We start from the raw sequence: 26,381 nt of genomic DNA, 5'->3' as shown, positions 1-26,381 counted from the left end.
CAGGAACTGACACCGTGACTGGCAACCCCTTCTCACAGTTTACAGGTAATGTCCATGACAACCGCGTCCGCCTGGATATACGAGCCCCAGTCGACATACCGAGTGATGATATTTGTTGCGCTCAAGAAGATATGCCAGACACCCCTCTTTTTTTTTTTTTTTTTTTGGATAATATTACAACGCCGCACGCGACGAGTGCTTCTGTTACAGCCATCTCGTGTACACTACCGAAAGTCCCCGAAGGTCCCCAAGTCCCTGCACTGGGTGTCATACAACCTATCAACGGATGAAGATCCTCCCCATTCTTTCTTGCATTGGTGTTTCCGGCGGGGCGGCAAAAGCCTTCCAACGTGGGTGTGAGGCGGCATGACTGTGCCAGTGGGGGTGGGTGGCCGCGCCGGAGCTGGGTGTGCCCGCCAGACACCCCTCTAGACTGAGAGTACTTAAGTACAGTAAGTATGAGGTGGCAGCGCGGTAGCGACTTCAGGGCAGGCTCGCATTGATAAGTACGCGTTAGTTGATGACTACAGTCTGCTTACCACACTGATAAGTCGGTCAAGAGTAAGAACCACGGCCTGCCCTAAATATTGTCGGTGCTACAAGTACTAGGCGCGCCTTCTACGGCGGCGCCCTTGCCGAATGCCGGGAGGAAGAAAGCTCAGCGAGCAACAATAATTCACCCTCCGTCAAACTTGTGTACCGCGGGTATATGATCCATCTCAAACTTGCTTCATTGTGGAGGTACGTCACCAAGTTGCTCTCTGAGCGCACAGTACTGCCGCGAGCGGAGAAGTTGTACTCTAGCAGGTCCTGGATGACCCAGACGGCCGAGAACTTCGGCGGACAAGATTGCGAGCATGCGCAATAGGATCAGGGATAGTGACACTCCCAGCCGACATGACAGGCTTGGTGCAACTTTGAGCCAGTGCGACAGGTCAAGGGAAGTCCACACACGTACTGCACTCCTATGAATTTGGGTTGTCAGTGGTCCGGGCTGTGTAACGAAATGTACGTGTACGTACCTCGAGTCACCTTCATCTGGCATACTCAGCGGCAGACCGTCCGTCCAATACCTTGGAGAAACTATGACCGCGTGTGATGCAGCCGGTGGAATTGTAGAACTCACCTCCAACTCACCATAGGTCAAACATAATCCAGTTCAAGTAGAAAAGAGACGCACTGCAATGTGCAGCTTGCGTTCGATGGCGGCGGAGATGCACGAAATCCATGCCGACCACTCGGGAGCTCGGCGCTAGTCGCAGGAAGTCTTGTCACTGCTCTGAGCTAACAAACTCCGTCGTCAGCGGAGCATATCACTAATGAAGATTCACGTACTCAGCAGGCTTCTCGGTAGGTGACCGTCGGATTCCGCTGGCTCAGCGAGAGCATGTCACTAGATAACGACCATTCAAAATAGTCGTCGCGTAGGAGCCTATGAATCGATAACCCTCAGTCCTGACAGGCTCAGCAGTCCAGTAATGCTTACTTGTGGTTGTCCTTAGACAGCAGTACTTAAACTTACGTGTTGCGACGCCCGCTCCCGCCCGGCGTTCTTGAACTCGTAGATGTGCGCGCGGGATACCGCGACCATATTCACCAATTCCGCCGCAACCAGATATCGCAAGAGTACAGAACTTGAAGATATCCTTCAATCTTCTAATTCTGGCTTCTCGTAGCAAGAGCAAAGGACGACGACAGCTGCACAAGCGCCGTGATGCCATATTTGTCTCAGTTTGGTCGCTTCGAGTTCGGCATCGCTGCCGGGCGTCTAACCGGACTCCAGCCTGTCCTCTTCCCATCCTCTAAGCTCTTCGTGTCGGATTCACAGGACAGAAACTCCAGTGCACGTGTGTGATATGCAGGTGGAATTGACGGACACCCCTAAGGTGAAGGCCAGCAAAATTCCTTCTGCCAGCGCGACTCGGAGTAGAACTTGAACATCCCGACTCACGTTCAGTCAACGTCCGAAAACCAATCACGAACATCTGTAAGTAACGGCCAGCTATTCTGATGTAATTACTCTTGTAGATTGCTTACACTTGGCACAGTTATGTTGTCTCCGTTTCAGGGAGTCTGGGCCGCCGGTTCGACATCGAATCCTCCCATCCTCCCACCCAGATGGGGGTTCCGGACGCTGATGCTCGAGTTTCCTGCCTCTCAGATGACGGAAGTTGACATGTACCTGTCCCAACCGACCTGCGCTGCATTGTCGAGGACGCTCTTGGACGAGCTCTCTCGGGTCTCCTCCACGCGCTGTTCCATTGTCAACGATCCTGCTTGATGTCAACCTTGCCGAGGTATAGAGCGCGCCGTAGGGGGAGCTCGAGCATAAAGAAGCCAGCAACACCCCGACCACACTGTTGCTCTCAAGGGTGCGTTCCTTTTCCATTCTACGATCCAATAGCCTCACTCATGCCGATGTTTCCAGCTTCTCCTGGTAAGATCACCGTTTTTTCCACACCAATGCACCTCCTTTGACCGTTGTTGCCCGTAGATGCCGTCCCGGTTGGGAAGTGGCTCGAGAGGCACCACGTTGTCCACAAAGAGAAGCGCTCCGGAAAGACGTACCACGCCTTCGTCCAGGGAGGCTACCCCCTCGTCGGTCCCGACCCCAAGGCTTCGTACGATGTCGAGGTCGACATCCCCCTGGGCCCCGTCATTCTCCAGGTACCCTTTCATTCAGGCCATCGTTCGAGTGCCTGCTGCTCACCATAACATCGCATAGTTGCGCGGCAGCATTGACACGTCCACGCTCGAGGCCGACATCGGCCTCTACGTCAAGGTGCCGTTCCTGCCCGCCATCACGCTCGGCGAGTTCAAAGGCAACCTGCGCGACGGGATCACCATCAGCGTCAACGTGCCAGGCATCCTCGAGGGCTCCGTTACTCTATACATCAGCAACGATAACTGGCTCCACATCAAGTTCACTCTCAACATCTTCGGCCTCGAGATCCCTGACCTCCCGCTCTTCCCCATCCCGTGAGTGTCCGAGTCGCGTACTGCAGTCACATGTCCTGTGTTCCAGGGCTTTGTCTGACTTCGTCGTCTTCTCTGCGTAGGTGGCTCTAAGCCTGAGCAGTAGCAGCGGCATCCTAGCACTACAGGATGCGAACCGAGTTCCAGGGTAGTCGACCGATGATGATGTTCCCAAGTGCTTCGTAACAGAGATTCTCGTCACTCAGAACGTCTCGCATGTTCGATGAACCCGCCAGTCCGTCAATCGTGGACTGCACTGCTGGAAACGAGACCCCAATTTTGAGGCCTTCGAAACAGTAGGTTCTTCTCTCTCCGATGCACCGGACTTCGGTGGTTGGGTTCTTTCTCCCCTACTCAACTTGACCGCCGTCCTGCAAGACGACTCGTGCACGGCGCATGGTACACCGTAACGAATCACGCATCGCATCCGGCCGTCACCGGACACCCTCGGGTCCTCAGCCACCCACAAACCTAGTCTCCAGCAAAACTCAGTCCTTAAACCCCGACCGGCATATGACGCGCCACAGGCCCGACGCTCTTCTCGCCGACCCAAACCCCGCCTTAAGTCCCCGCGGCACCATCCGCGTCGCTGCGCTTACAGCACCTGATAATGAGTTCCTGCGCCACCACAGCAGCTGACTGGCGGGAAGCCTCGACATACGTTACCGCCTCCCGCGAATGACGACCCTCTGCGCAGCCCCGCTACGCGTAATTACGTCTGGCCTTCATGAATCATGAAGAAGGGGATGAATCGAGGAAGAAGAGAAGGCGGGACGTCACGGTCAGGGTGCGGGCGCATGCTGTCCAGCTAGAAGAGGGACGCGTGTCAGAAGGCTGTCAGGTAACCATAAGGTTCAGTAGTGGCGTCTCCTGGATGTCGGTGCGCACACAAGGTGTGTCTGGAAACTCAATTGAGTGTCTCCTGTCTTTGTATGCACTGAACATGTCTGTAGGTCGCATGCCTGGACTTCTGTGATGGTGGCGCGAGGTGTGAGCGTTCAAACACAGCGAAGGGGACATCTTCGAGGTCCGAAGCACCGTCCCAGTTGTGCCGCTCCTGCCGACACAGGCCTTGGGGTAGGTACCTGCACAGTGCGAACGTTGAACGGGAGACCCACTGGCTTCTTTGCAAGGCTCGCCATTCTACGAAGTAACTACAGCGCCAGTACGGCGGTTCATATGATGGATATTGGAAACATACGACGGGGCATGTGCAAGGCATGTGCTTCTAGCCAGCGTCCGCGGACTTGCAATTGATGGAGATTAGCAGGAGATACCCGCGACAGTCCAATTTGTATATTCACATGCTCAATCCCAGAACTCAGGACCTCGGAGGACATAGACGTCCTCATTGCTGTGCGCCAACCGTGACAGGTCGTGTCAAGAACAGCGCCGTGCCGATGAGAATCTCCCCTTTGTACGCGTAGGGAGGAATATCTCCCAGGTCGCGGATGCGGCTAGGTCTCCAGGGACAGGGACAGAGGCCCTCCTTACGACCGGTGACAGGAAACCCCTAGGAGACACGCAGTCGTATATCAGGGCCTCTGACGACAGCTATTCAACAGACAGTGATACGCAACGGTCACGCAACGAATATCGCGTAACTCGTAATCAACCGCGCAGCGATCAAGGGCGACCCGACTCTCGACTGCTAAGTAACGTGTCGATGTACTACGTAGTACGACCAGAACTTCCAGAACCATCGACGTCACCTTGAACGCGCGGCGAGGATGACATAGTGCGCGAACATGGTCGCGCTGCCCGACGCACACTGCTGAGCCCACCGCAGACGAACGGCTGGCCCGCACCAATCCTTGCGGCCGCCACGACTCAGCAGGCGATGCGAACCCGAGTGGGTGCGCTCTCGCGAGGCATGAGTATGTGGCTCCGGAGGAAGGCACGGGGTGACCCCGCCTGTTGTGGACGCAGACGAGCGTGTGTCGTTCGGAGTCGTAGGAGAGGGAGAGGGAGGGAGAAATGGGGAGAGGAAGAGGTGAGGGATGAGAGACGAAGGATGATACTCACCTCCTTTATATGTAGTATGAGCACACACCGTGCCACCGCCACCAGCGTTGCTCGTGTCAGCCAAACAAAGGCTTTCATGCAACGGGGGTGGCACAAAGGATGCCGGCACGCGGGCGTGGCGGCGGCATGGTGCTGCGTGCAGTTGCGCTTGGAGGGTGATGTCTGAAGAAAGAGGAGGCAGCCTGAGCTTGCTGAGACTCCAAAGTGCGTTTCGCTCCCGACCTTTATACGCCCACACATGCGCCTCCGAACGGGCGGTAGACGCAGCACGACATGAGGCCTTGAGGCCCGAGATCCACACGATAAGGGGAGGCTAAGCTGGAAATGTCCAAAGCCACCCGTCCGGATGCGCAGGAACCCCCCTCGTGCTACCGTTCCTGATGCGCCGTGCTGAGCGGATCGAAATAGGTTTGTTCAGCGCTGAGCCCTGGAAACCGCGGCCGCACCGTGCATCCCCGCAGGCGTTCGCAGTGCGCTCTTCCGTGTCAAGTGTTCATGGTTCTCAATGGGCGGGCACGGTGTGATACGGCGAGCCTCAGGGTCCTGGTGCGGCGGGAGCGTCACTAATGGAGGGGAAGAGGCGGGCTTATCGCTGAGGAAGGGTTTCTATGGTTCGCGTACGAACCGCGCAGTTTGTATAAATATTCTTATAAGAAGTGTGCACGAGACCAGTCTTCGCTTGAGCAGCTGGGCTTTCCGGTACTACTATCAGGAAGGGCGGATACGATGGGTAGCGCCAAGATCGCGAGACATGATGCAAGAGTCGGCTAAGTATACGCGTACCGTCGGCTGGAGGTTCTCCAATGGCGACACTTCAACGTTCCGGTGGGCCTAGTAGAACACATTTTTCGACGATAACTGACGTTGAATGTTTGAACCTTGCGTCCTGCCCTGGGGTTGCCTCGTCCCAGCCGCGCCAGACTGCTTCCGGAATTTGTATTGCGATAACAATAGGATGCTTCGACTTCGTGGAGGCGTCATACAAGGTACATGGAACGCAAGTCAATCGTAGGTGGGTTATCTCAGGGCTTGTGCAGATTGAGTGGCCCTGTGATGCAGATCCGGAGGAACTGACCTACAGAGCGCGAGGACATGATGTCCGGTGCGCGAGCCGCTGACGCTGCGGTGTTATGTGCAAATTCCGCGGCGTATGCACAGAGAGATATTAAACAGCTCTCTGCTTGAGTGCGTTGACCAAACAGTGGGCGGAACATGGGAGGAACTTGAAGAGAGAAATGGGATGCCATATCCGGAAGATGCGGTCATAACCCCCTTCCGTGCGTGGGAGTAAATTGGTCCACAGGCCTGCTCCAGCACCAGTGACATCATTTCATAAGTTCCTGCACTTACTTGGACGTGGCTTCACACTCGTATATAACACCTAAGCAGTACTTCCCCGAACGCGTCAAGACTCCCATACCCCTAAACTGCACGTACGCTGCTTATTCCGAATTCACGATGCCCAACGGGATTGGCAACTCGAACCACGAATCTGCGCCGGACGGTACGATCGGCGGATCTGCGTCTAACCGGAAGCTGAAGTGAGTTCAAGATGTTCTGATGCGCCAAGACGAGGTGGAGACTTACCGGGAGTTGTAGGGGAGCGACGGAAGTAATACACGGTGAGTTCTGCCGTGTTGTCATATCTAGTGTCGCGTTATCGCGTCCAGCGGTCGAACTTTAGCCACGGGGCTTCGACCTGCACGCCCTATCTCGTATGTTGTAAGTACCTTCCGCTGACTTGCCAAGCCTTGCAGGTCTCGGGGAGAACATCCGCGGTCGTTTCATGGACACCCTCGACTCATCCACCAAGACCGGGCACGGACACCCCGAGACACAACAAGGCCGCACCGAAGTCGAGCAGGGTATGGCGAAGCTCACAGGCGGTCCCGGCGTCCTTGGTGGCGCTCCGCGATCGGACACCCATCCCATGCGTCCCGGAGACGCGCCATATTCCCAGCCCAATCGCGCCTCGGACGCCTCTACATACGGCTCCGGGCAACTCGCTCAGGAAGGGAATACTCTTGGTCCTACGAGCGCGATGACGGCTGGGTTTGGGAACGCTGGGCCAGAGATGGCGGTTGCGGAGGCGCCCTACCAGCAGTCCGCGGGCGGAACGGGTGCGCCTGGTGCAAGAGCGGTGGGGGAAAACCAGAATGATCGCGATTTTGGTCATGCGAAGAGGAACGAGCCCGCTGCTACGGCGGGACAGCGGGGGAACACGCTGGGACCTGCGCCTGACCGATACGCATTGGGCGGCGAGGGACCCAGACAACTTCCCTGAGCTCCAGCGCGAGTATGAGCGAAAATCTGAAGAGTTGTCTACCACTGGCTTACTGCAGTTGCTATTCTATATGCGATACATCTGAGCGTTCTTGAGACGGTCATTGCAACTGTCGTGATCGGTTTTTTTTGTAGCGTAATCAGTGTGTGCAACAGGAAGACGAAGAGGAGAGCTTATGTACTAGCTCAGCGCCATAACTACACCCGGCGTATACTTGCGATGATGCACGGATATATTGTTTCTTGCGAAATTAAACATATCTTCCGATATGGTGTAGTGGCTAACATTATCGCCTCTCACGCGATAGCCCGGGGTTCGATTCCCCGTGTCGGAAAAAGAAGGTGTGCTTCAAGTTTTTGCCGCTTCGATAGCTCAAACTACGTTCTAAGAGTGCTACGATACAAGTACTCCGTCATTGCATGTTCCAGCCACATCGAAATGGGATGTGAATATACAAGCTGTCTCACCCCGGTTTGAGCTTGAAAATGTAGAATCGACTGACGTCATACACACTCGTTCTCGGTCATCGTGCTCTGGACTGGCTCCACGAATGCAATGGGCCCAAGATGGTGTCTTAGTGGGGTTTGCCACATTGGCAGAACCGTAGCCCAGCGTGGGGCCCAAGTGAGTATAAGAGCACAACGATTCATCGGGGGCTCCTATTCTTCTTTCTCCCGAACTCCACGTACAAGCAAACCAAACCAAACCACCATGTCTTCCACCTCTTCAACTGGGAACCAGAGCCGCGGCAGCGGCCTTGGAAGTGCTATCAGGTACGCAGCCTGGGCAGACACCGCACGTCAAGCTTTCAAAGTACTGACAAGCGGTTCCAGGGGTGCCTTCGAGACCGTTCAAGGTTCGTAAAAAACGCCATACGCACCTTCTCAAGCCTCCTCACGAAGGCCAAAGCACGATAAACCTCGTTCGCTAACCACACCGTCCCACAGGCATCGGCGACAATCTCCGCGGAAACGCGATGGACTTTGTCGACTCCGCGACGGGCACAGGCCCGCGTCACTCCACCGAGACCGAGGGAGGGCGAAGGCACACTGAGGAGGGCGTCGAGCGGATGGAGACCGGCAGTCATGCCTTTGCGCACCCGTCCTCGACGGGCACGACAGCCACGACGGGGCAGGCGCCGACAGGGACCACGACGACGGGGCAGACGCCGACAGGGACGACGACGGCGGCACAGGCGCAGGCAGGAACGACGACGACGACTCAGCCGCCGCCACTGCCCCCGCGTGGTGCGCATGACACCCTTGAGGGGAACGGCGGCGTCGTTGGGAATGATGGTATGGGCGGCCAGACGCGCTCCAATGTCTGAAGAAGAGTCTCACTGTGTTGACATTATGATCGTTGTACGATACCTTGATGCATGTATAGACGACACATTTCGCGATAGTGTGCCTGCTCGAGGTCGCAAAGAAACACGACCAGTACTGTGTGTGGGTCCAGACATATCCATGACAGCAATAGCAGAGCGACTAAGATACACACACCGATACAATCATAGTAAGACACCCAGCCGAATCCAGGAAAGAACTCGACCACATCATCACTACCAACCCAGCCTGTCAGCGTCATCCACAGTGAAGGAAGCAAAGAAAGGACACTCACCCGGCCGTTCTCACCATTCGCATGTCCATTCGCCGCCGCCGCCGCCGCCGCTGCAGCGGCGGCGGCAGCAGCGCCCCTACCACGCCCCCGTCCTCTTCCCCGCCCCCGACCGCGTTTCGGCGCAGGGGCAGGAGTATGGCCTTGACTCTGACTCCGCCCAACCGATGCTGGCTCCTGCGGCGGCCCGAGCTGCTCGACCGCAAACCCATGTATCGGCTGCAGCCGCTGCCCCGGGCCTGGCTCCGAATGGACATGATGCATCGGCGGGGCGTGCATCACATGTTGCGGCGCGTGCCCGTGCGGATGGGGCGGCGGCGGCAGTGGCAGCGGCGGGGCGTGCGTCTGCATGAGGATCGGGGCTTGCGGAGGGGGAGGGGGCGAGGGCGGGTGCTGGCCGGGCATGGGGCCGGATTGGTGAATGGGCGGAGGGGGACCATCGGTGCCGGCGGGCGGGACGGGGACGGTGTAGGAGTAGTACTGGGGAGGGATGGGGTCGCGCGCGAGGTAGTGCAGAAGCGTGGGCTGGGCGGGGACAGCAATGTCGACGGCGTCAAGGAGGAGGCTGCGGGTGTGCGGGTCCGTTATGAATGGTGCGTGGGGGACGTAGAAGAGGAAGGACGGGGAGGAGAGGTAGAGACGTACTTGCACTCTTCTTGTAGGCGTTTTAGCTTGTCGTCTGCGCGAGCGAGGGCGCGCTCGTACTCGGTGTGTGTCTGTCCGTTGCGTGTGAGAGGAATATGCGATTGCAGAGGAGGATGGGACGTACAGCTGTGACCTGGTCGTACTTCTCTCGCAATGATTGAAACCTGCACGCCGTTAATCCCAACCCGCCACTCGTCCAGACGTCGACAACACTGACTTCTCCTTGTACCGTGTCCCCCTATGGCCAGACGTCGACGGCTGTAGCAAGAGCGATTGAACAAAGAGGTTGAACATGATAGCCACCATCCTGCGCACCTTGAGTCCTCCGGCAGAGGGGCCGCTACTTATGGGAGGCGGTGGGAAGGATGCACTGGCCGACCTTGCCATTTCTTCCGACATTTTGAAAGTAGGGGGGTTGGTCAATGACAAGCTGAGATGTCGGTGATAGCACCGAGGGTACTGGATGGAGTATTATGTGCCAGTAGTCCAGTGGAAGTTGTGTACTCTACACTAACTACGTCTCACGGCGAATTCGATAGCTGTAAACTGACGTAGAGCTATACTACAGGAAAAGTATTGAGTACCACACTTGTATCCGATATGGTGTAGTGGCTAACATTATCGCCTCTCACGCGATAGCCCGGGGTTCGATTCCCCGTGTCGGAAATATGACCACGTTGCGTTTTTTCTCCCCTGTTGTTTCCGCCTTCCAAATATTTGTGTGTGCAAGTACAAGCTACTTGGTACAGAACGCGGGCGCGCACTCTACAGCAAGTCTACCAACCCGCGTCCGGGCGACACCACACAAACGACTTTTCCATAGTTCAAGAGGTCCTCTCCATGGGTCGCAACGAGCTCCACTTCGTCGGCGTTCCTCTCGATACCGAGCAGCCTCTCAACGTTCGTGGATCCGAGCGCAACCGCCTGCTCCCTCGAGATGAGTCCGTCTGATTCAATCGCAGCCTTCCAACCACATACTCGTGTTAGCACGCCGAGTCTCGGTGTGGTCATAATGCAGGAGAGACGTACCCATGCGATGTCGAACCGCGTGTTGCGTGCGCGTTCTGCAATGTCTGTGCCGATGCCGAGGGTGACGTTGTGCTCCAGCAGCGCGATGACCTGGCTCTTCTCCGACAGCGGGAGACCCGGGAGACTTACGTTCGGAATACATTCAGCAAGTTGCTCGTGCAGGACTGTCACCGACCGAAGCAAAATGCGAACTTACATGCGACGTGCCTCCCATTCCTTCGGGAAGGGCCTCAGCTGCCTGAAGACGACGCCAATCCCCGCCTCCCCGATCCGCTTCGCGAGAAGGTGAGCCTCGCGCCCGCCCAATATGGTGAACTTCAACGGCGTGTCGAGCGTGAGGGTCTCCTCGACTTCATACTTGAGCGAGATGAGCGTCGCGATGATGTCCGCATTCTCGGCGTTGATGACTAGCGGCGACTCGCCCTGCGCACGTATGGGCTCATCAGTGCCCGTCAAGCATACAGGGGGGCTGGGGACTCACCTTCCGGATCTTCTCGAACCACTTCCCCGCCTCGCCCTCCGTCTGGTTCAGCAGCAAGTACCGCAGAGCTGCGATCTGCGTGCTGACGCTTGGCGTGCCGGCGGGATGGATCGAGACGTGCACCGCACCTGCGCTCTGCACAATCGCGCCGTCGTCGAGCTTGTGCTTCGCTCCAGTGGCGAACGCGGTGTTCAGCCCCACGAGGAACCCACCCGTGTTAGGCGCGACGATACCGGTGGTGACGCCAGAGCGGTACGCTAGCCTGTGGGGCATCCCAATCGTTCGTCAGCCCACCCCTACTTGTCTGATTCTATAGACGACGTACAGTGCGTGACGGGTGCTGAAGGACAGCCCGTCGACGGCGCGGATGAGCGCGTTGCTCCCACCCGCGAGACTGGGGATGCTAGACGAGAGCGAGTCCGCGGGGGTACCGTCCTGCGTCGACGCCTCGCTGAAGATCTCGCCCAGACCCAAGGGCGAGCCGACTGTGGTGAGCCCAGGGGAGATCGAGCCGCCCTCAAGGTCGACCAGTTCAACGCCAGCCTCGTCATCAGACAAGGCAGATTGGACGCATTCGCTGGTAGGCGAGTCCACGCAGACGAGCCTGCCACCTCGTACAACGGCAAACAGCGCGCCGTCGCTTTGAGCGGACGCGATCTCGCTGACACCGTGAGGGCTTTCAGGAGAGCGCATCAACACGCTGCTGACGTTGGCGAAGACGACGGTGCTCGACACGGACTTCTTCGGCTCGAGCGGCGGGAGACCGTCGTACTCGAGCGTCTCCTTGGCTTCGTCGTCGAAGTTCGGCACCTTGGGAACGTGCTGGAATGCCGATGGTTTGGTGATGGTGTGCGGACTTGAGAGCTGGGGGATGCCGTCGATCCAGACTTGTTGGGGTGTTGCTCCGAGGGCGAGCGGGTGGCTATCCCAGAGGACGATGTCTGTCGAGGATAGCACTCAGCATTGTGAGTAGTTGAGAAGTTTTGAGACTGCCGTACCAGCGTCGTGACCTACCGGAAGGCATCAGTACCACAACCCGGCACCGAGATGATGCAGTACGTACCCTCCTTGACATAGCCAATACGATGATCTTGTCCAAGCACTCCTGCCGGGGTCGTCGTAATCGACGCGAGCGCGAGGTTGTGCGGAAGCCCGTAGTAGTAAGCCTGCTGCGCCTCCCCGAGGAGGAAGCGAGAGTCGAGCACAGGGTGGTCCGACTGCAAACTCGTGGTGAGTAAGTGGGCCGCGAGCCTCCGATCAAGCGGTACGTGCCTTCATGACGACCCGGATATCGTTCTCCGCCAGTATCCTTGGTGCAAATTCGGAGCCCCGGAACGACTCACGCTTGTACCGCGCCTTCGTCGCAAAGAGCGCTGCAGCTGGCGCACCACCTTATGAGATCGTGATGTGAGTTGACGAGCATTCGCATATGGATGGAGGCTGGACTAACCGTAGGCAGACTTGAGCGTGTCTGGCACAAGGTACGTCTCGTGAGCATGGTGGAACGCCGCGATTGAGAACTGGAACTCGTTCGTGACCTTGCCTGAAGTCAGCTCATAGGATCGTCGGCGAATGCGCAATGAACTCCCGAGGCACTCACCCGCACGAGGTCATCCAAGTCGACCGTCTCATAGCAGTGAGTGTGTACCTGCAGAAGACCCGCCGGTGAGTAGCAGTCATGCGCAACCTGTGCAAAAACAGCACCTACCTTCACACGACCCCGGAGGACGTCGACCAATGCCTCCCACTGCAGGTCTTCTGGATAGTCCCCGAGCCCAACCCAGTCTCCTCGTGTGGCTTTCTCACAGTAGTCGTCTTGCGCTACCTTGAGCTTCCGCGCGTGCTCGTAGCCTTCGCGGAATGCCCACAGGATGTCCATGCGCGTCGAGGAGTATACCCTGTCTGAAGACGATACTTAGAAGTTGCCCTGCATGCTCCCACGCGCGGACGTGTGCACGCGTACCTGGGTTCTCTCCACATGCGTGTCTACAAACAATTCAATTGTGACGGACCCGCTTAGGCATACAGCAGGGGGAGGCACGTACTTCATCTGCCGGAAGCGGAAGTTCACGCTAGGGTCGTACACGCTGGTGTTCCTCTCGTATGGGTTTTCGAGAAGCATTCCGGTTGGGGCGCGGTCAGCGGTATGGCGCAGCTTGATGATTGCGCCTTGTCCTCCGATCGCGTTGGCGGAGCCAGGCAGAACCAGGGACGTCTAACAGCACGACAAGTCAGTAGATGACAACGAGAGACCAGGGGTCGAACTGACCGTGACACCACCTGCAACGCTTAGCTTGTAGGCTTCATCTCGGGTGTTCAGTCCGTCAAGCGCACGAAGCCACTGTGGAGTCAATGTGAGAGGAATCGAGCGAAACAGCGTGGTCAGCTTACATACCGGTAGAACTGGCCCCTTGTGTGAGTTCGTGTCACTAGCTCCGCGGAGCTCGGGAACATTGTCAACCCCTCTATGAGCTCTAGTCAGAAGCAGCCTTCGGCAGCATGAGTATCGTGCTCACAAGTGACTGTGCAAGTCGACGATCCTGAAGAAACCTACGGTCAACCGACACGGTCTGGTCTTTGCACGATTCACGAGACTTACCCAGGCGAGACCCACTGTCCCTTCGCGTCAACGCGTGCAATGTCGGCATGCTGAGCCAGGAGGTCGCTTCCGACATCGCCGATACGCTTGATGATGCCACCGTCGAGGAGGATGTCGCCATTGACGACCTCGAGACCATCAGCTCCACCCGTCCAGATGGTTGCGTTCTGGTAAGGAGTAAGTACTGTCCTCTCACGTGTAGACGACACAGAGGTACATACCGTGATCAAGGTCGCTTTCGTCCCCGGAACGAAGCGGTCTGACTGTGTCCTGCTGTTGAACGCGGGCGAGGGTCCAGGCGGGACCTGAAGCAACCGACACTTGCTCAGAGCTTCCTCCGCATGCAACGGGACGTTGACTGCGGTATGTGAGCCGACGTCAAGGTTCGAGACGAGACGAGCACATTGGACCGCCGCGAGCACGAAGAGCGCTGATAACAGAATCCGAGCACGGTTGTGCCGCAAGACGTGCTGACACTGCTGAGCGTGGGCGGTCGTTTCTACAGCGACCGGGAGCGTCTTGTCGTAGTCCATGGCCAAGGTCAGGATGCACACAGAGTTCCTGCGAAGCTAAGTACGCGTTGATAAGCGATAACGGACACAAGCATCGCGTGGGCACGTATTGCGCGTTACAGAGTGCGTGAGATGGTGTGAGTGGACGAACAGAGAACCATTTTGAACGGATTGATCAGAATTAGAACGAATACAAGTACGCTTCAGCATGACTTCAATCGAGTGGGTAATGCCGATAAGCTGCCGATAAGAGCCAGTATTACCCTTTGGTAAGCCCAATATAGGCCTGAGAAGAAACTGCAGGCGCTTGGCTCGCTTTTCATCTCTTCTCTACCCCGGTCATGTTGAGGACCGACCTATCAGCATGCGTATACCTGGAAGACCGGATACACGACCCCGGCACAACATTGATATGGTCGTCGCACACTGACTGGTAAGTTGGCGTTTTAGGACATGCCGGGAGGTGCATACATTGATGTGATATCAAGTTCGAATGAATTGATGCAGCTAAAAGGAATAGCAAGCGTAATCATTCTGTCTATATGCTATTTTCTCACCCATTCCCTGACCGCGTGAGGACCCAAGCAAGGTTGCGATAGCCACAGCGCTGTCACCCGGAGGGGCGCTCGGGCTCCCACGCCGGATCGTGATACGTTCAGTTTCTCACTGCGGATTCACCTTGTGCTCCTACTTACTCTCGAGATTAACCCTACGCGAGAACATGGAGCTCGTCAAGGTTCTTTACACTGAGACAGTCGACCCCCCTTTGCAACGTCTAGTCCTGCGCTCCCGTGGATTTCGGCCTCTCTTATCCATTGTCCTGCTGCTAGCAGCTTTCCAGGCTTGCTATGTCATCTACAGCTACCCGGCGAACCAGGGAAATACAGGCATCAGGGTTCCACTACATGCAGAGGACATATTGGAGAAGTGTCGCCTCCTTGAGGTGCCACCTGGACCTCCGCCTGAGTTCCTTGCTCGTCAACGCTCCGATCGCTTCGTGCCCGGAACGAGACCCACCCTTATCAAGGTATGTCCAAATCAACGATAGTTATGATGTGAGCTGATAGCCATGTGTAGAATGCGACCATCTGGACAGGTGGACGCGAAGGGTTCGAAGTCGTTCACGGAGACATCCTCCTCGATGGCGGCCTCATTAGGAAAGTGGGGTCGCTCGACATGGACCTCGAGAGTCTAAGTGCCACCCACATCGACGCTCAAGGGAAGTGGGTGACGCCGGGGTAAGCCTCCGCAGCCCGGAGTCTGTCTGTTCACTCACTTTAAGGCGTGCACAGTATCGTCGATCTACATAGTCACCTGTGAGTACCACAGAAGCATCGCATGCTGTCTCTGATGTTCATCTTGCGCAGCGGGGTTTACTCCATGCCTGCTCTGGACGGTACGTTCGACGGCAACTCGTGGAAGGGGCCTATCCTACCTGTACGTATCACACCGGAGTAGTGTTGCGATTTCGCTACAGCTACGACACCTCAACCCGTTCGCTCACCGTCTTGCAGTGGCTGCGTGCGTTAGACGCTCTGAACACGCACGATGATGCGTTCCAACTCAGTGCGTCCGGAGGTGTGACTGCACGTATCACCATCTTCGTGCTATGTCTAGTCACAGCCTCTTATCTTAGTCTTCTGTAGACGGCTTTGGTTCTCCCGGGATCTGCGAACGCGATTGGGGGCCAAGGAGCAGTCATAAAGCTCCGACATACGGAGAGTCGGTCGCCAACGAGCATGCTCCTAGAGAATCCGTACGAGATGAACAAGACCGAGTACGATCCAGGGAGCTACTTCCGCTACCGCCACATGAAGTAGGGCTACGTCCTCTCGTCAATTCCATCGAGCACCGGTGCTCATGACTATCTCTTTCTAGACATGCATGCGGCGAAAATCCAGGTACGCGCGGATCATCGCTGCACATGATTACTGCTGGTGAAGCTCACCTTGTGTACAGATAGATTTTACGCGAATACCCGCATGGATACCGTATGGGCTTTCCGTCAAGCGTGCGTCGTACATACCGGCTCTACATTCACGACTTACGGGCCGTTGCAGCTATGAGAAAGCTCGCCAGATCAGGGATGCTCAAGACGACTTCTGCTCGAGGGCAAAGAGGGGGGACTGGGCCGGACTAGGAGAGTACCCAGAAGACCTACAATGGGAAGCCTTGGTCGATGTTCTAAGAGGTCGTGTCAAGGTACGTTCATACCTGCTGCATGAGCACCGACATCTCTGACTCGATATACTGCAGGTTCACACACACTGCTACGAGGCCGTCGACCTGGATGACCTCGTCAGGGTGCGTATGCAGCGCATCTAATTTCCATCTCCATCTATATCTGATTGTTCTAACCAGATCACAAACGAGTTCAAGTTCCCCATCGCGGCCTTCCACCACGCACATGAGACATACCTAGTCCCCGATACCCTTAAGTCGGCATATGGAGGCCCTCCAGCGGCGGCTCTGTTTGCTACGCACGCCAGATACAAGCGTGAGTCATATCGTGGCTCAGAGTTCGCTCCTCGTATCCTGGCGGAGAGCGGAATTCGGGTTGTCATGAAGGTATGTTTCTACCTCATGATGCTCGATCGAATCTCACATATTCCACCCAATAGTCAGACCACCCAGTACTGGACTCGCGGTTCCTTCTTTATGAGGCGCAACAAGCGTTTTACTACGGGCTTCCGCCTAATCTCGCACTCGCATCAGTGACGTCTACTCCTGCGCAGGTCCTTGGTCTGGATCACCGGATTGGGCATGTCAAAGAAGGTGCGTCGTACCCTCAACCTTGCACACAGCATGAGCTAATCTCGGGGCAGGATTCGATGCCGGTCAGCAGAAGTCGCTCGCGCCTTCAAATCTTGACACACCGACTGACTGTACTGACCGCCACAGACATCGTACTCTGGGACAGCCACCCTCTGGCACTTGGAGCGACTCCGCAGCAAGTCTGGATCGACGGGATTCCTCAGCTCTCTCCTGCGCACACTGTGACCAAACCAGCTGCTTACCAACAGTTACCGAAGGTGCCGAACTTCGACGAAGAGGCCAAGGAGACACTTGATTATGACGGTCTTCCTCCGCTCAACCCGAAGTCGTCTTACAACGGGACAGTTATCTTCGCAAATGTCAGTAGCGTCTTCTTGCGCGCGGCGGATGGTGCAGGCGTCACCGAGCTCCCTAAGAGCCAAAGGAATGAGCCGCTGTGGGCAGTCGTGCGGCGCGGCAAACTCGTCTGCACTGACGTACTCTCCAGTCATTGTGTTCAATCTGCACTCCGCCTCGAGGATGAGCAACCGAGGCTGATAGACCTGAAGGGTGGCTCTATTTCTCCTGGGTTGACTACATATGGATCGGCTCTGGGTCTCGGCGAGATCATGAGCGAGGCATCCACGCAAGATGGTATCGCGCCTGACTTGCTCTCGTCGGGGGCTCCGTGGCTCGCTGGCGGAAGCGACGCACTGATCCACGCCGCGGATGGGTTGGTCTTTGGGACTCGACATGCGCTGTGAGTAGTTCTTTGCTATAGAATCCTGCTGGCTGCTGGATACTGATGAAAGCTGCGACAGGCTGACGTACAGATCGGGCGTGACGTCTGGAATCGTTGCACCCATGAGCGGAGGTTTCATGCGAGGCCTCAACGTCGCCTTCTCCACAAGGTCTAGTCACAAGCTGGAGGACGGCGCCATCATCCATTCTGCGGGTGCCGTGCACGTCTCTATTCACCCCTCAGGGAAGCCGAGCGTCAGCACTCAGGTTGCTGCATTGCGCCGGCTGCTGCTGCTGCCAACCACTGGGGAACTCGGAGCTTGGTTCGACAAGATCCGCAAGGTCAGTCTCTCGCTGCTATATAATTCCACTGAGACTCATTGGTTGCGCCAGGGCGAAGCCCCGCTAGTCATCGACGTTGAGAGTGCAGACATAATGTCTACCCTTATCTCTCTCAAGTCGGAGGTCGAACGCACCCTCTCGCTCACCGCGCCGCTGAGATTCACATTCACCGGTGCGGGCGAGGCCTATCTCGTCGCGAAGGAGCTCGGGAATGCAAAGATTGGTGTCATCCTGACCCAACCGAGGCCCTTCCCGAAAGCTTGGGAGACGCGTCGCATGTGAGTTCCAGTCCCTCTAGGGGAAGTCCAAATGAGTTCTAACTAGAGCCATAGTCTCCCTGGCCCGCCGTTGTCGGAGAAGAGCCGGATCGTCACCTTGCTAGAGCACAACGTCACCGTTGCACTGGGCGTGGATGTCCCGGACAAGGCACGTAACACACGGTTCGACGTTGCTTGGGTGAGTTCTCTCCTGTGCCATGGAAGTGCGTGTAGGCCTGACCATGCTGGGGATACAGGCCGCGCTGGAGTCTAGGAGCGTGATATCGAAAGTACAGGCGATTGCGCTTGCTTCGGCGAACGTTGAGAACCTGCTTGGGGTTGAGAGGGACGCTGCAGGCGATGGAGAATTGGTCGTCACGCGCGAGGGCGAGCTCTTGGGATATGGCAAGATCGTCGGTTTTATATCGCCTCTAACGGGCACGGTTGATATTCTGTGAAGAGTGATTCAACATTGCAAGGAGGCTAGTTGAGGTTACGTACTTCGACAAGGCGTGCGGAGTCTTGTGTGCAATGCTCTAGGTGTAGGTGCGACCCGCCGACAACAAGTCTGAACAATGAATACGGGGGATGTGGCGACCCGAGATTCGAACAGGACGAGTCATTCAACCGGGTAGGCTGAAAGCCATCCTGCATACGCCCACTTACCTATCGTGTTCTCCTTTCAACCTGAGATGGTAGACCTTTGAGGACAGTATGGTCCGGCAAAAAACGGTGTCGGTTTCAGCCTCGCGGTGACAATGCGACTTTTCAGGTACGCATAGTGGCACACCGGGTATTGTAAATTAAATTTAATAGAATTACAATTCCGATATGGTGTAGTGGCTAACATTATCGCCTCTCACGCGATAGCCCGGGGTTCGATTCCCCGTGTCGGAACGTTTTTGGCGATGCTCGCTTTTCACCCTTTATCCCCGGCGCTTTGCCACGTCTCACGGTGACTCTCTCCCCGACGACATCCCAAAGTGAGGTTGAAACCTACATCACCACATTGGCAGATTGAGTCGCAGGAACGGTCTGCGAGACAACGGTATGGTGGTTATCGTTCATTGTTGGTGTGAGTCCTGATGGTGAGAACTTGACGAATAACAGGTCCACTCGCCGCATTCGATTGCACAACTTAGACGGTCGCAATTAGGACTGCCAGACTGTCCTGAACATGCGGGAAGAGCAAGGGAAACTTCCTTCCTTCACACAGGAGACATCGCCTCCACGTCGTGGGCAGTCATCACGTAGACTACGGATCGTATTGACTGTCGTCTTATCTCTCGTCGCGTTTCAGTACCTGCCTCTCTCCTCTGTCCTGTCCAGTACTTCGGGCAGTGTACAGGTCCCTCTTCGTGCACCAGAATGGCTTGCAAAGTGCGAATTGCTCAATGCGAAGCCGGGGCCACCGCCGGACTTCAACACGCGGACGCAGTCAGACCGGTTCGCACTCGGGACGAAGCCGACGTTGATCACGGTGAACAACCTGACATGGTTCATTGGATACATAGCTGATGCCTAGCTGTAGAACGCGACTATATGGACCGGAGGTGTTGACGGTCTTGAGGTCTTGAAGGGAGATATCCTCTTGGACCGCGGCATTATCAAGCGTGTCGGTGTTATCGACCGGCACACACTCGCCGGTTACATTGACCTCGTCCGTATTGACGCCAAAGGACAATGGGTCTCTCCGGGGTAAGCAAATTGGCTCAAGCTGCATCTAGAGTCATAGATTTGACGGATCCCCACAGGATAGTTGATTTGCACAGTCACATGTGAGCCAACCATCGAAGTGCATAGAATGTCGTATAGACGAGTTTTTTCTAGAGGAGCGGACAGTCTCCCTGAGCTCAATGGCAGCGACGATACAAACTCCTACAAGGGGCCAGTGCTCCCGGTATGTACGTTGCTTTGTCAATGAATGACTTGGCTAACCTGTCTCCGTAGTGGCTGCGAGTGCTCGACGGTCTCAACACCCGGGATGAGGCCTACAAGCTCAGTATCTCTGGTGGCATCACTGTGAGTGACAGCTTAGTGTAGAACGTATTATGCTTATCCAGTCACACAACAGACTGCACTCGTGCTCCCTGGATCTGCCAATGCAATCGGAGGTCAAGGTGCTCTCATCAAGCTGCGTCCCACCGCTGATCGTTCGCCTACTGGTATGCTGCTTGAGAGCCCGTACGAACGGAATGGAAGCGTGTACGACCCTCGTGCATACTTCCGGTACCGGCAGATGAAGTAAGCACTTGCGCTTGTGTTGCCAGGTGTCCCGCTAATCCTTGGTGTTCTGTTGTCAGGCATGCGTGTGGAGAAAACCCAGGTATGGAGTCGTTCGTGCTCAGTATGGTAATGCAAATGACCTCACGACGATGACAGACGGCGTATATTCGATGACACGGATGGACACTGCATGGTCATTCCGCCAGGCCTACGAGCACGCGAGGAAGATCAAAGAATCACAGGATGACTTCTGTTCGAAGGCGACGCGAGGGGACTGGGGCGGCCTTGGCGACTTCCCGGAAGACCTCCAATGGGAGGCCTTGGTCGACGTCCTCAGAGGTCGCGTTAAGGTATGTGTTACATCATCTATCCGTGCTCCTTCTCACTGACAGCCCACAGGTCCAAACGCACTGCTACGAGACCGTCGATCTAGATGATCTCGTCAGGGTAAGTTATAGTCGGGGGTTGGCTCGGCCACGATGTTCATCAGATATGAGTAGATCACCAACGAGTTCAAGTTCCCGATTGCTGCGTTCCACCACGCGCATGAGACTTACCTCGTGCCCGGCACGTTGAAGTCCGCGTACGGTAAGCAAGAACGCTAGTCGATCAACACCACAGCCACTCAGCCCGCCCGCTTAGGACATCCTCCTGCCGTTGCGCTCTTCGCAACTCAAGCACGATACAAGCGGGAAGCCTTCCGCGGTTCCGAATTCGCGCCGAGAATCCTCGCCGAGAATGATCTGCAGGTAGTCATGAAGGTAGGAAACCAGACCCTTTAGGTTTGAGATTAGCTCATACATGTGTGACAGTCCGACCACCCGGTCCTGAACTCTCGCTTCCTGGTGTATGAAGCACAGCAGGCACATTATTACGGCCTCCCACACAACCTTGCCCTCGCTTCCGTAACGTCTACTCCCGCGAAAGTAATGGGTATGGAGCACCGTATCGGATACGTTAAAGAAGGTGCGTAAGCAGTGCCCGATCACCGCTGCGAAGCAGTTATTCATTAAGATCGGTATTGTATAGGGTACGACGCCGGTAAGCATGCACACGCGGCTCCGACATTTAATCTCGCCTCATCGAACTTCGCAGATCTTGTTCTCTGGGATAGCCATCCTCTTGCCCTCGGCGCGACCCCGCAGCAAGTCTGGATTGATGGTATCGCGCAGATCGACACCCCGTACCTGCTTTCCAAGCCTGCGGCATTCCAGAAACGTCCTGAGACACCCAACTTCGACAAGGAGAAGGATGAGACCCTCAAGTATGACGGTCTTCCTCCGCTCGAGCCAAAGCCATCTCGTTCGCGCACGGTCGTCTTCACTAATGTCAAGACGGTGTACCGGCGCGACGAGCAGCGCATCCGCGAGACGTTCACTGCTGTGTCGGATGATGTGTTGTCCGCTGGTGTTGTCGTAGTGCACGACGGTCAGGTGCAATGCGTTGGCTCTGCGACGAGTGCCTGCGCGTCTTCCGTCCTGCCTTCGGAGGACGTAGAACACATCGATCTGGAAGGCGGCTCCATTACTCCTGGTCTTGTCAGCGCAGGCTCTGCTCTTGGTCTTTCGGAGATTGATCAGGAGGAAAGCACGCAAGACGGCTACGTTGCCGACGCCCTGTCCGAGGGTGTGCCCTCCCTCGCCGGAGGGCCGGGCGCACTTATTCGCGCTGCGGATGGCCTTATCTTCGGTACTCGAGACGCCCTGTGAGTACTCATCCTCGCCGCTGGTAGAAGGCATTCCTAACGCGACCATTTCATATAGCCTTGCATATCGCTCGGGTGTGACCGCGGGCATTGTAGCACCTCAGACTCGTGGGTTCCTTGCGGGTCTGAACACGGCGTTCTCAACCGGCGCGAGTCACAGGCTCGAAGACGGTGCTCTCCTCCAGGAAGCCGGTGCTGTCCATGTCGCCATCCATCGGGTCGGATCACCCAGCGTGAGCACGCAAATTGCGGCGCTGCGTCGGCTCCTGCTTGGGGAGACCACCGGCGACGTCAAGGTCTGGTTCGACAAGATCAAGGCGGTACGCGAGTCGCCACCAACTTCTTCTCAGGCGCCGCTCACACTGACGTCTCAATGCTCATTAGGGTGAAGCACCGCTGGTCATCGGGGCCGCGAGCGCGGACATCATCGCCTCCATCGTCGCCTTGAAAGCGGAAGCGGAAGCCAAGCTCAAGACCTCTTTGAAGTTCACCATCGTCGGCGGCGCGGAGGCCCACATCCTCGCGAAGGAGCTCGGCGCAGCGAACGTCGGCGTGATCCTCGCGCCCGCAAGGCCGTTCCCCAACTCGTGGGAGGAGCGCCGCATGTACGTCCCGTCCCGCCACCGCTGCGAGTCTGTTCGCCGCGTCCTGGATTGACGGTGCTGACTGTTTGCAACCCTCAGCCTACCGGGACCGCCGTTGAGCGAGAAGAGCGCCGTGGCCACCCTACTCGACCACAACGTTACTGTCGGGCTCGGCATAGCGTCGGAGGGCTGGGACGCCCGCAATGCCTGCTTCGATGTTGCTTGGGTACGTCTTGCTGATGGTGCACAGTCCATCCGTCGCTGACCACCTGTCAGGCTGCTCTTGATGCCAACGGGGAGATCTCGAAGACGGACGCGCTCGCGCTCGCGTCAGTCAATCTCGAGAAGCTCCTTGGGATCAAGACCGACAATCTCGAGGGAGACCTTGTCGCGACCAGTGGTGGCGATCTGCTCGAGTTCAGCAAGGTCGTTGGCGTGATCTCGCCTCGGCGTGGAGTCGTGGATATAATATAGCAACCTTCAAGGTCGTGCTACGGAGCATCAGAACACGTTTGGATACAGTATACCCAGCTACCTGTAAGCCGCTCCCTCAACGATTGATGTACTACTCGTACAGTAGCTACCCGGGACTGAGCCCGGGGTAAATGAAGATCACATCGCACCAGGCGAACGAACACGAACACATGAACCATATCAGCGAGAGAAGAGGTATAGTAGGACTTGTGCGATTCACATCGACCGCACGCCGATGCGCGGCTGCAACGTGCCTTTCGACGGCAGATCGATGTGGAGCAGGACGAGACGGTCCCACTCGTACATGGAACTGAACTTCTTGTCCTGAATGGCTGTCAATACACGGACCTCGCTAACAAGGTGAACTAATTACCTGACGCATAAAGCGCTCCATCTCCTTGGCCACGCAGACTGCGAGGTGGCCATACGTCGGCTGCTGAATCTTCTTGCGGGCGACTCTCAAGACGTTGACTTGGCGATCGTAGTCACCATGATTCTCGAACTAGAATGACAATGACACGCATCTTCTCAAGCGGGGAAGAGGATACAGAGCGTATATGTTCGACGCACCAGGAATCGTATGGACATCTTCTGGCTCATCTTGATGTTTCGGAATGCAAGTCGATCTGAGTGGCGGTATCCACCACGACCACGCCGCAGAGCCGTAGAAAGCATCATCCCGTGAGGACCGTAGTTGATTCGCTCTGGCTCCGACATCCAGTACCGCTTGTAAGGCCGTTGTTCGATCTCCTGTCAAGGGATTCAGTCATATGCGATGATTGTAGAATATCAGTCTTCGTACCCGCACTGTGGTTGACTCCTCGACTGGACCCGTGGTAGTACGTTCACGATGGTCGAAGACACCAACAGACGACAGGAGCTCACCACTGCTCGGAGGAGTAGTGAAGGTAGACGATGGGCCATCGGGATTGATACAGAGATCCCATGGAGACTCCGCCTCGGTCGAGGTGGATGTGAACTCCAGCTCAGAAGCGCGATAACCATCGCCAAGACGGTAGTTTAACGCAGCGTAGCTGCTTCCAAAGCGGCTTGATACCGCCGACGGGCCCTCCATGAGAGATGACGGAAATGATGCGGGTGCCAAGGGCGGTACAACAACGCTGTTGGAAGCTACAGCGCTGCTGCTGCTTCCTGAGGCATTCGCCAAGTGTGTCGTGGAATAGGCGTATGAACCGGTGACCTCATGCCATTGGGGACCGGCATGCTCTTGGCTAGATGTCAACGACGAGTGACCATAGTCGGTCAGCGGAGGCGAAGTGGGAGTATACTGCACGTGAGGGGCATCATCGTATGAACCGGAGTGTGGTTGGTAGAGGGCTTGTTCGACGTTTGCAGGCCGGAGGAATGATCCGCGTTGGATAGCGTATATCGGATAGAACATGGAGGGATCAAGGGGAGGGTCATAGCTCGTCGCGCCCGAAGCGAACTCGTAAGAGGAGTAGGCTTGGTCATGGGAGGGTGCGTCCGGATGAAAAGAACAGTCGAAACGGATATATTGGGATTGTTCTTCTTCAATGTGCAAGTCCCACAGACTGGGCCGCCCATGCTCTACGAAAGCATCGACCTCCACCTCATCAGTCGCGGTACCAGGATAGTGGCAAACAGGCTCTTGGACCGACGCCCTAGGTACCTCCTGGAAGATGTCATACATCCATTCACAGCCGGGCTGTCCTGGGATATACGGGTCGCTCATCTGGCAATTGTGGTCAGCGCATCCACAGCTAGGAGTCAATAGCGACAGACTCACGTCACCCAGGAGCTTTTAAAGGATGTGGAGGGAAGCGTCCCGACAGGAGCAATACTGGCGCAGACACAGCGACAGCCTCGGACGAGCCCGCCTGGAGAAGGAGAGGGGAGAGAACGCAAGGGAAGCCTCCAGCAGGGTTTTTGACACTCACCTCACCTCCGAGCCCTAATCCTCCGTTCTGCTGGTGCCTGCCCTTCCAGATGCACCTTGGATATCTGAAGCGGCGCTCATGCATCATGAGAACTGAGTGCGGCGAGTGCACCCGGCGGCGACCTATATCTCGAGGCGAGGATGCGCTACGTGTCATGGCATGTTGCCATATCCAGGCCACGCCTCGGCGGCGAAGGACGGCAGATATCCTGTTTGCAGCGGGGTTTCCCCGGAGTAGAGCTCGAAACACTGGCGGCAGGTGGCCATGTAGGCGAAGCGGGATAAGCAGATGGAGGCGGAAGTGGACAGAGGAAGGTGGCGGAAGGACGTATGGGTCCAAGCCACAATACTATCCAGATAAAGCGCCATATAGTGGGACGTGAGAACGCGTTTGGCAGCGATGGAGCTTCCATCATAGCTGCTACTGACGGACCCTTCGCAAACCGCGCCTAGGGCCGTCTGAGTCATGGCTCGTTCATGAGCGGGATATCTGGAATGAAGTCAGAAAGTACCAGCCTTAGAGGGAAGGAATCGGCTTACGTAGTTTGACTGATGCAACGACGGTGCACGGCTCATGGATACCTCTTGTGGCGGTCCACACTGCGTCGAACATAGTCTGGCAGAGGCCAGATGTCTTACAGTCTCGCACCATCGAATTGGTGGACTAACAGAGGCCTATTATATGCTACCTCGTTTAGCGTTTCCAAGACCAGTGTGGTTGCCCGCGCCCGAAATGATCTCCCTGCGCGGCGACACCGAAGAGGAGCGCTCCGGCCCTCCACTCACGCGGGGGAGCCTCTTGACGGAACCATCCACATTTCCCACTGAGCGGTCCTTATCCAGAAAGTAGCAAGCCAGATAGAAGCATTTTGACATCCGAGACCTGGATCGTATCTGGAGTCGTGGTAGAGGGAGAAGGCCGCTTAAACCAAGAATGGTTAAAAAAGCTTCCGACTACACATGCGGCACACACGTCTCGGCGCAGTTCTGCCGTGGGTCCTCATGGCCGAGATATGTAAAAAGGGAGCGCATTTTCACATCCAATCGTCCGGGAGGCAGCAGGGAGGGGAGAGGGGTGGGGACAATGGAAAGTAGGCCCAATCCATCGTTAGAAGCGGCTGTGACGTGCCCATCAAGCCCGCTAATAGTATTCAAACCAGTGTCAGTATCCGTTCTTACAGGTCGCCAGAGCGCTGTTTGGAACTTACTGAG

General features: G+C 56.4%; 8 protein-coding genes and 3 non-coding genes across 11 annotated transcripts; 8 read left to right on the top strand and 3 right to left on the bottom strand.

Annotated features, from left to right (window-relative positions):
- Positions 1–2,418: 2,418 nt before the first annotated feature.
- On the top strand, positions 2,419–2,983 carry L226DRAFT_567701 (uncharacterized protein; the record flags this gene model as incomplete). The annotated part of the gene is made up of 3 exons (XM_067684063.1): positions 2,419–2,437; positions 2,495–2,667; positions 2,726–2,983. The coding sequence occupies 3 exons, from the start codon at positions 2,419–2,421 to the stop codon at positions 2,981–2,983; spliced, it is 450 nt and encodes a 149-aa protein (XP_067540187.1).
- A 3,395-nt stretch (positions 2,984–6,378) lies between these two features.
- Positions 6,379–7,491, top strand: L226DRAFT_610016 (uncharacterized protein). The gene is made up of 3 exons (XM_067686113.1): positions 6,379–6,542; positions 6,601–6,623; positions 6,759–7,491. Exons 1-3 carry the CDS (start codon positions 6,460–6,462, stop codon positions 7,283–7,285), a joined length of 633 nt encoding a protein of 210 aa, XP_067540186.1. The 5' UTR covers positions 6,379–6,459; the 3' UTR covers positions 7,286–7,491.
- Positions 7,492–7,547: 56 nt separating this feature from the next.
- L226DRAFT_t36 lies at positions 7,548–7,619 on the top strand. Its single transcript has one exon. It is a non-coding gene; the product is annotated as a tRNA-Glu (tRNA).
- Positions 7,620–7,890: 271 nt separating this feature from the next.
- On the top strand, positions 7,891–8,681 carry L226DRAFT_531376 (uncharacterized protein). The gene is made up of 3 exons (XM_067680068.1): positions 7,891–8,058; positions 8,119–8,141; positions 8,233–8,681. Exons 1-3 carry the CDS (start codon positions 7,997–7,999, stop codon positions 8,610–8,612), a joined length of 465 nt encoding a protein of 154 aa, XP_067540185.1. The 5' UTR covers positions 7,891–7,996; the 3' UTR covers positions 8,613–8,681.
- Positions 8,682–8,691: 10 nt separating this feature from the next.
- L226DRAFT_254755 (uncharacterized protein) lies at positions 8,692–10,052 on the bottom strand. The gene is made up of 6 exons (XM_067673299.1): positions 9,863–10,052; positions 9,765–9,805; positions 9,672–9,711; positions 9,548–9,618; positions 8,906–9,467; positions 8,692–8,846 (listed from the first exon to the last, which is right to left on the bottom strand). Exons 1-6 carry the CDS (start codon positions 9,944–9,946, stop codon positions 8,844–8,846), a joined length of 801 nt encoding a protein of 266 aa, XP_067540184.1. The 5' UTR covers positions 9,947–10,052; the 3' UTR covers positions 8,692–8,843.
- An 89-nt stretch (positions 10,053–10,141) lies between these two features.
- On the top strand, positions 10,142–10,213 carry L226DRAFT_t37. Its single transcript has one exon. It is a non-coding gene; the product is annotated as a tRNA-Glu (tRNA).
- A 24-nt stretch (positions 10,214–10,237) lies between these two features.
- On the bottom strand, positions 10,238–14,327 carry L226DRAFT_480553 (composite domain of metallo-dependent hydrolase). The gene is made up of 18 exons (XM_067676889.1): positions 13,878–14,327; positions 13,657–13,823; positions 13,574–13,597; positions 13,453–13,522; positions 13,327–13,398; positions 13,103–13,272; positions 13,021–13,043; positions 12,766–12,959; positions 12,658–12,705; positions 12,508–12,595; positions 12,330–12,448; positions 12,121–12,274; positions 12,056–12,067; positions 11,383–11,998; positions 11,058–11,319; positions 10,773–10,999; positions 10,577–10,700; positions 10,238–10,510 (listed from the first exon to the last, which is right to left on the bottom strand). Exons 1-18 carry the CDS (start codon positions 14,187–14,189, stop codon positions 10,313–10,315), a joined length of 2,880 nt encoding a protein of 959 aa, XP_067540183.1. The 5' UTR covers positions 14,190–14,327; the 3' UTR covers positions 10,238–10,312.
- Positions 14,328–14,491: 164 nt separating this feature from the next.
- On the top strand, positions 14,492–18,840 carry L226DRAFT_531373 (composite domain of metallo-dependent hydrolase). Its single transcript, XM_067680067.1, has 19 exons — positions 14,492–14,601; positions 14,657–15,195; positions 15,246–15,406; positions 15,461–15,484; positions 15,536–15,605; positions 15,683–15,754; positions 15,815–15,984; positions 16,047–16,069; positions 16,128–16,179; positions 16,229–16,370; positions 16,425–16,472; positions 16,530–16,736; positions 16,790–16,943; positions 16,994–17,005; positions 17,070–17,682; positions 17,744–18,005; positions 18,057–18,283; positions 18,338–18,461; positions 18,520–18,840. Exons 2-19 carry the CDS (start codon positions 14,890–14,892, stop codon positions 18,718–18,720), a joined length of 2,868 nt encoding a protein of 955 aa, XP_067540182.1. The 5' UTR covers positions 14,492–14,601; positions 14,657–14,889; the 3' UTR covers positions 18,721–18,840.
- A 247-nt stretch (positions 18,841–19,087) lies between these two features.
- On the top strand, positions 19,088–19,159 carry L226DRAFT_t38. The gene has a single exon. It is a non-coding gene; the product is annotated as a tRNA-Glu (tRNA).
- A 36-nt stretch (positions 19,160–19,195) lies between these two features.
- Positions 19,196–23,419, top strand: L226DRAFT_610012 (composite domain of metallo-dependent hydrolase). The gene is made up of 19 exons (XM_067686112.1): positions 19,196–19,310; positions 19,373–19,742; positions 19,794–19,960; positions 20,017–20,040; positions 20,093–20,162; positions 20,213–20,284; positions 20,337–20,506; positions 20,566–20,588; positions 20,645–20,838; positions 20,888–20,935; positions 20,989–21,076; positions 21,131–21,249; positions 21,301–21,454; positions 21,518–21,526; positions 21,581–22,193; positions 22,252–22,513; positions 22,578–22,798; positions 22,877–23,003; positions 23,054–23,419. Exons 2-19 carry the CDS (start codon positions 19,440–19,442, stop codon positions 23,249–23,251), a joined length of 2,862 nt encoding a protein of 953 aa, XP_067540181.1. The 5' UTR covers positions 19,196–19,310; positions 19,373–19,439; the 3' UTR covers positions 23,252–23,419.
- Positions 23,420–23,696: 277 nt separating this feature from the next.
- L226DRAFT_254684 (uncharacterized protein) lies at positions 23,697–25,119 on the bottom strand. Its single transcript, XM_067673298.1, has 3 exons — positions 25,020–25,119; positions 24,054–24,965; positions 23,697–24,001 (listed from the first exon to the last, which is right to left on the bottom strand). The coding sequence occupies exons 2-3, from the start codon at positions 24,963–24,965 to the stop codon at positions 23,780–23,782; spliced, it is 1,134 nt and encodes a 377-aa protein (XP_067540180.1). The 5' UTR covers positions 25,020–25,119; the 3' UTR covers positions 23,697–23,779.
- Between the last annotated feature and the right edge of the window lie 1,262 nt (positions 25,120–26,381).

Source organism: Lentinus tigrinus (assembly GCF_003813185.1).
Source record: "Lentinus tigrinus ALCF2SS1-7 unplaced genomic scaffold L226scaffold_4, whole genome shotgun sequence".
NCBI lineage: Eukaryota > Fungi > Basidiomycota > Agaricomycetes > Polyporales > Polyporaceae > Lentinus > Lentinus tigrinus.
The sequence above is the reverse complement of the archived record's forward strand: the minus strand, read 5'-3'. Positions and strand labels throughout refer to the sequence as shown.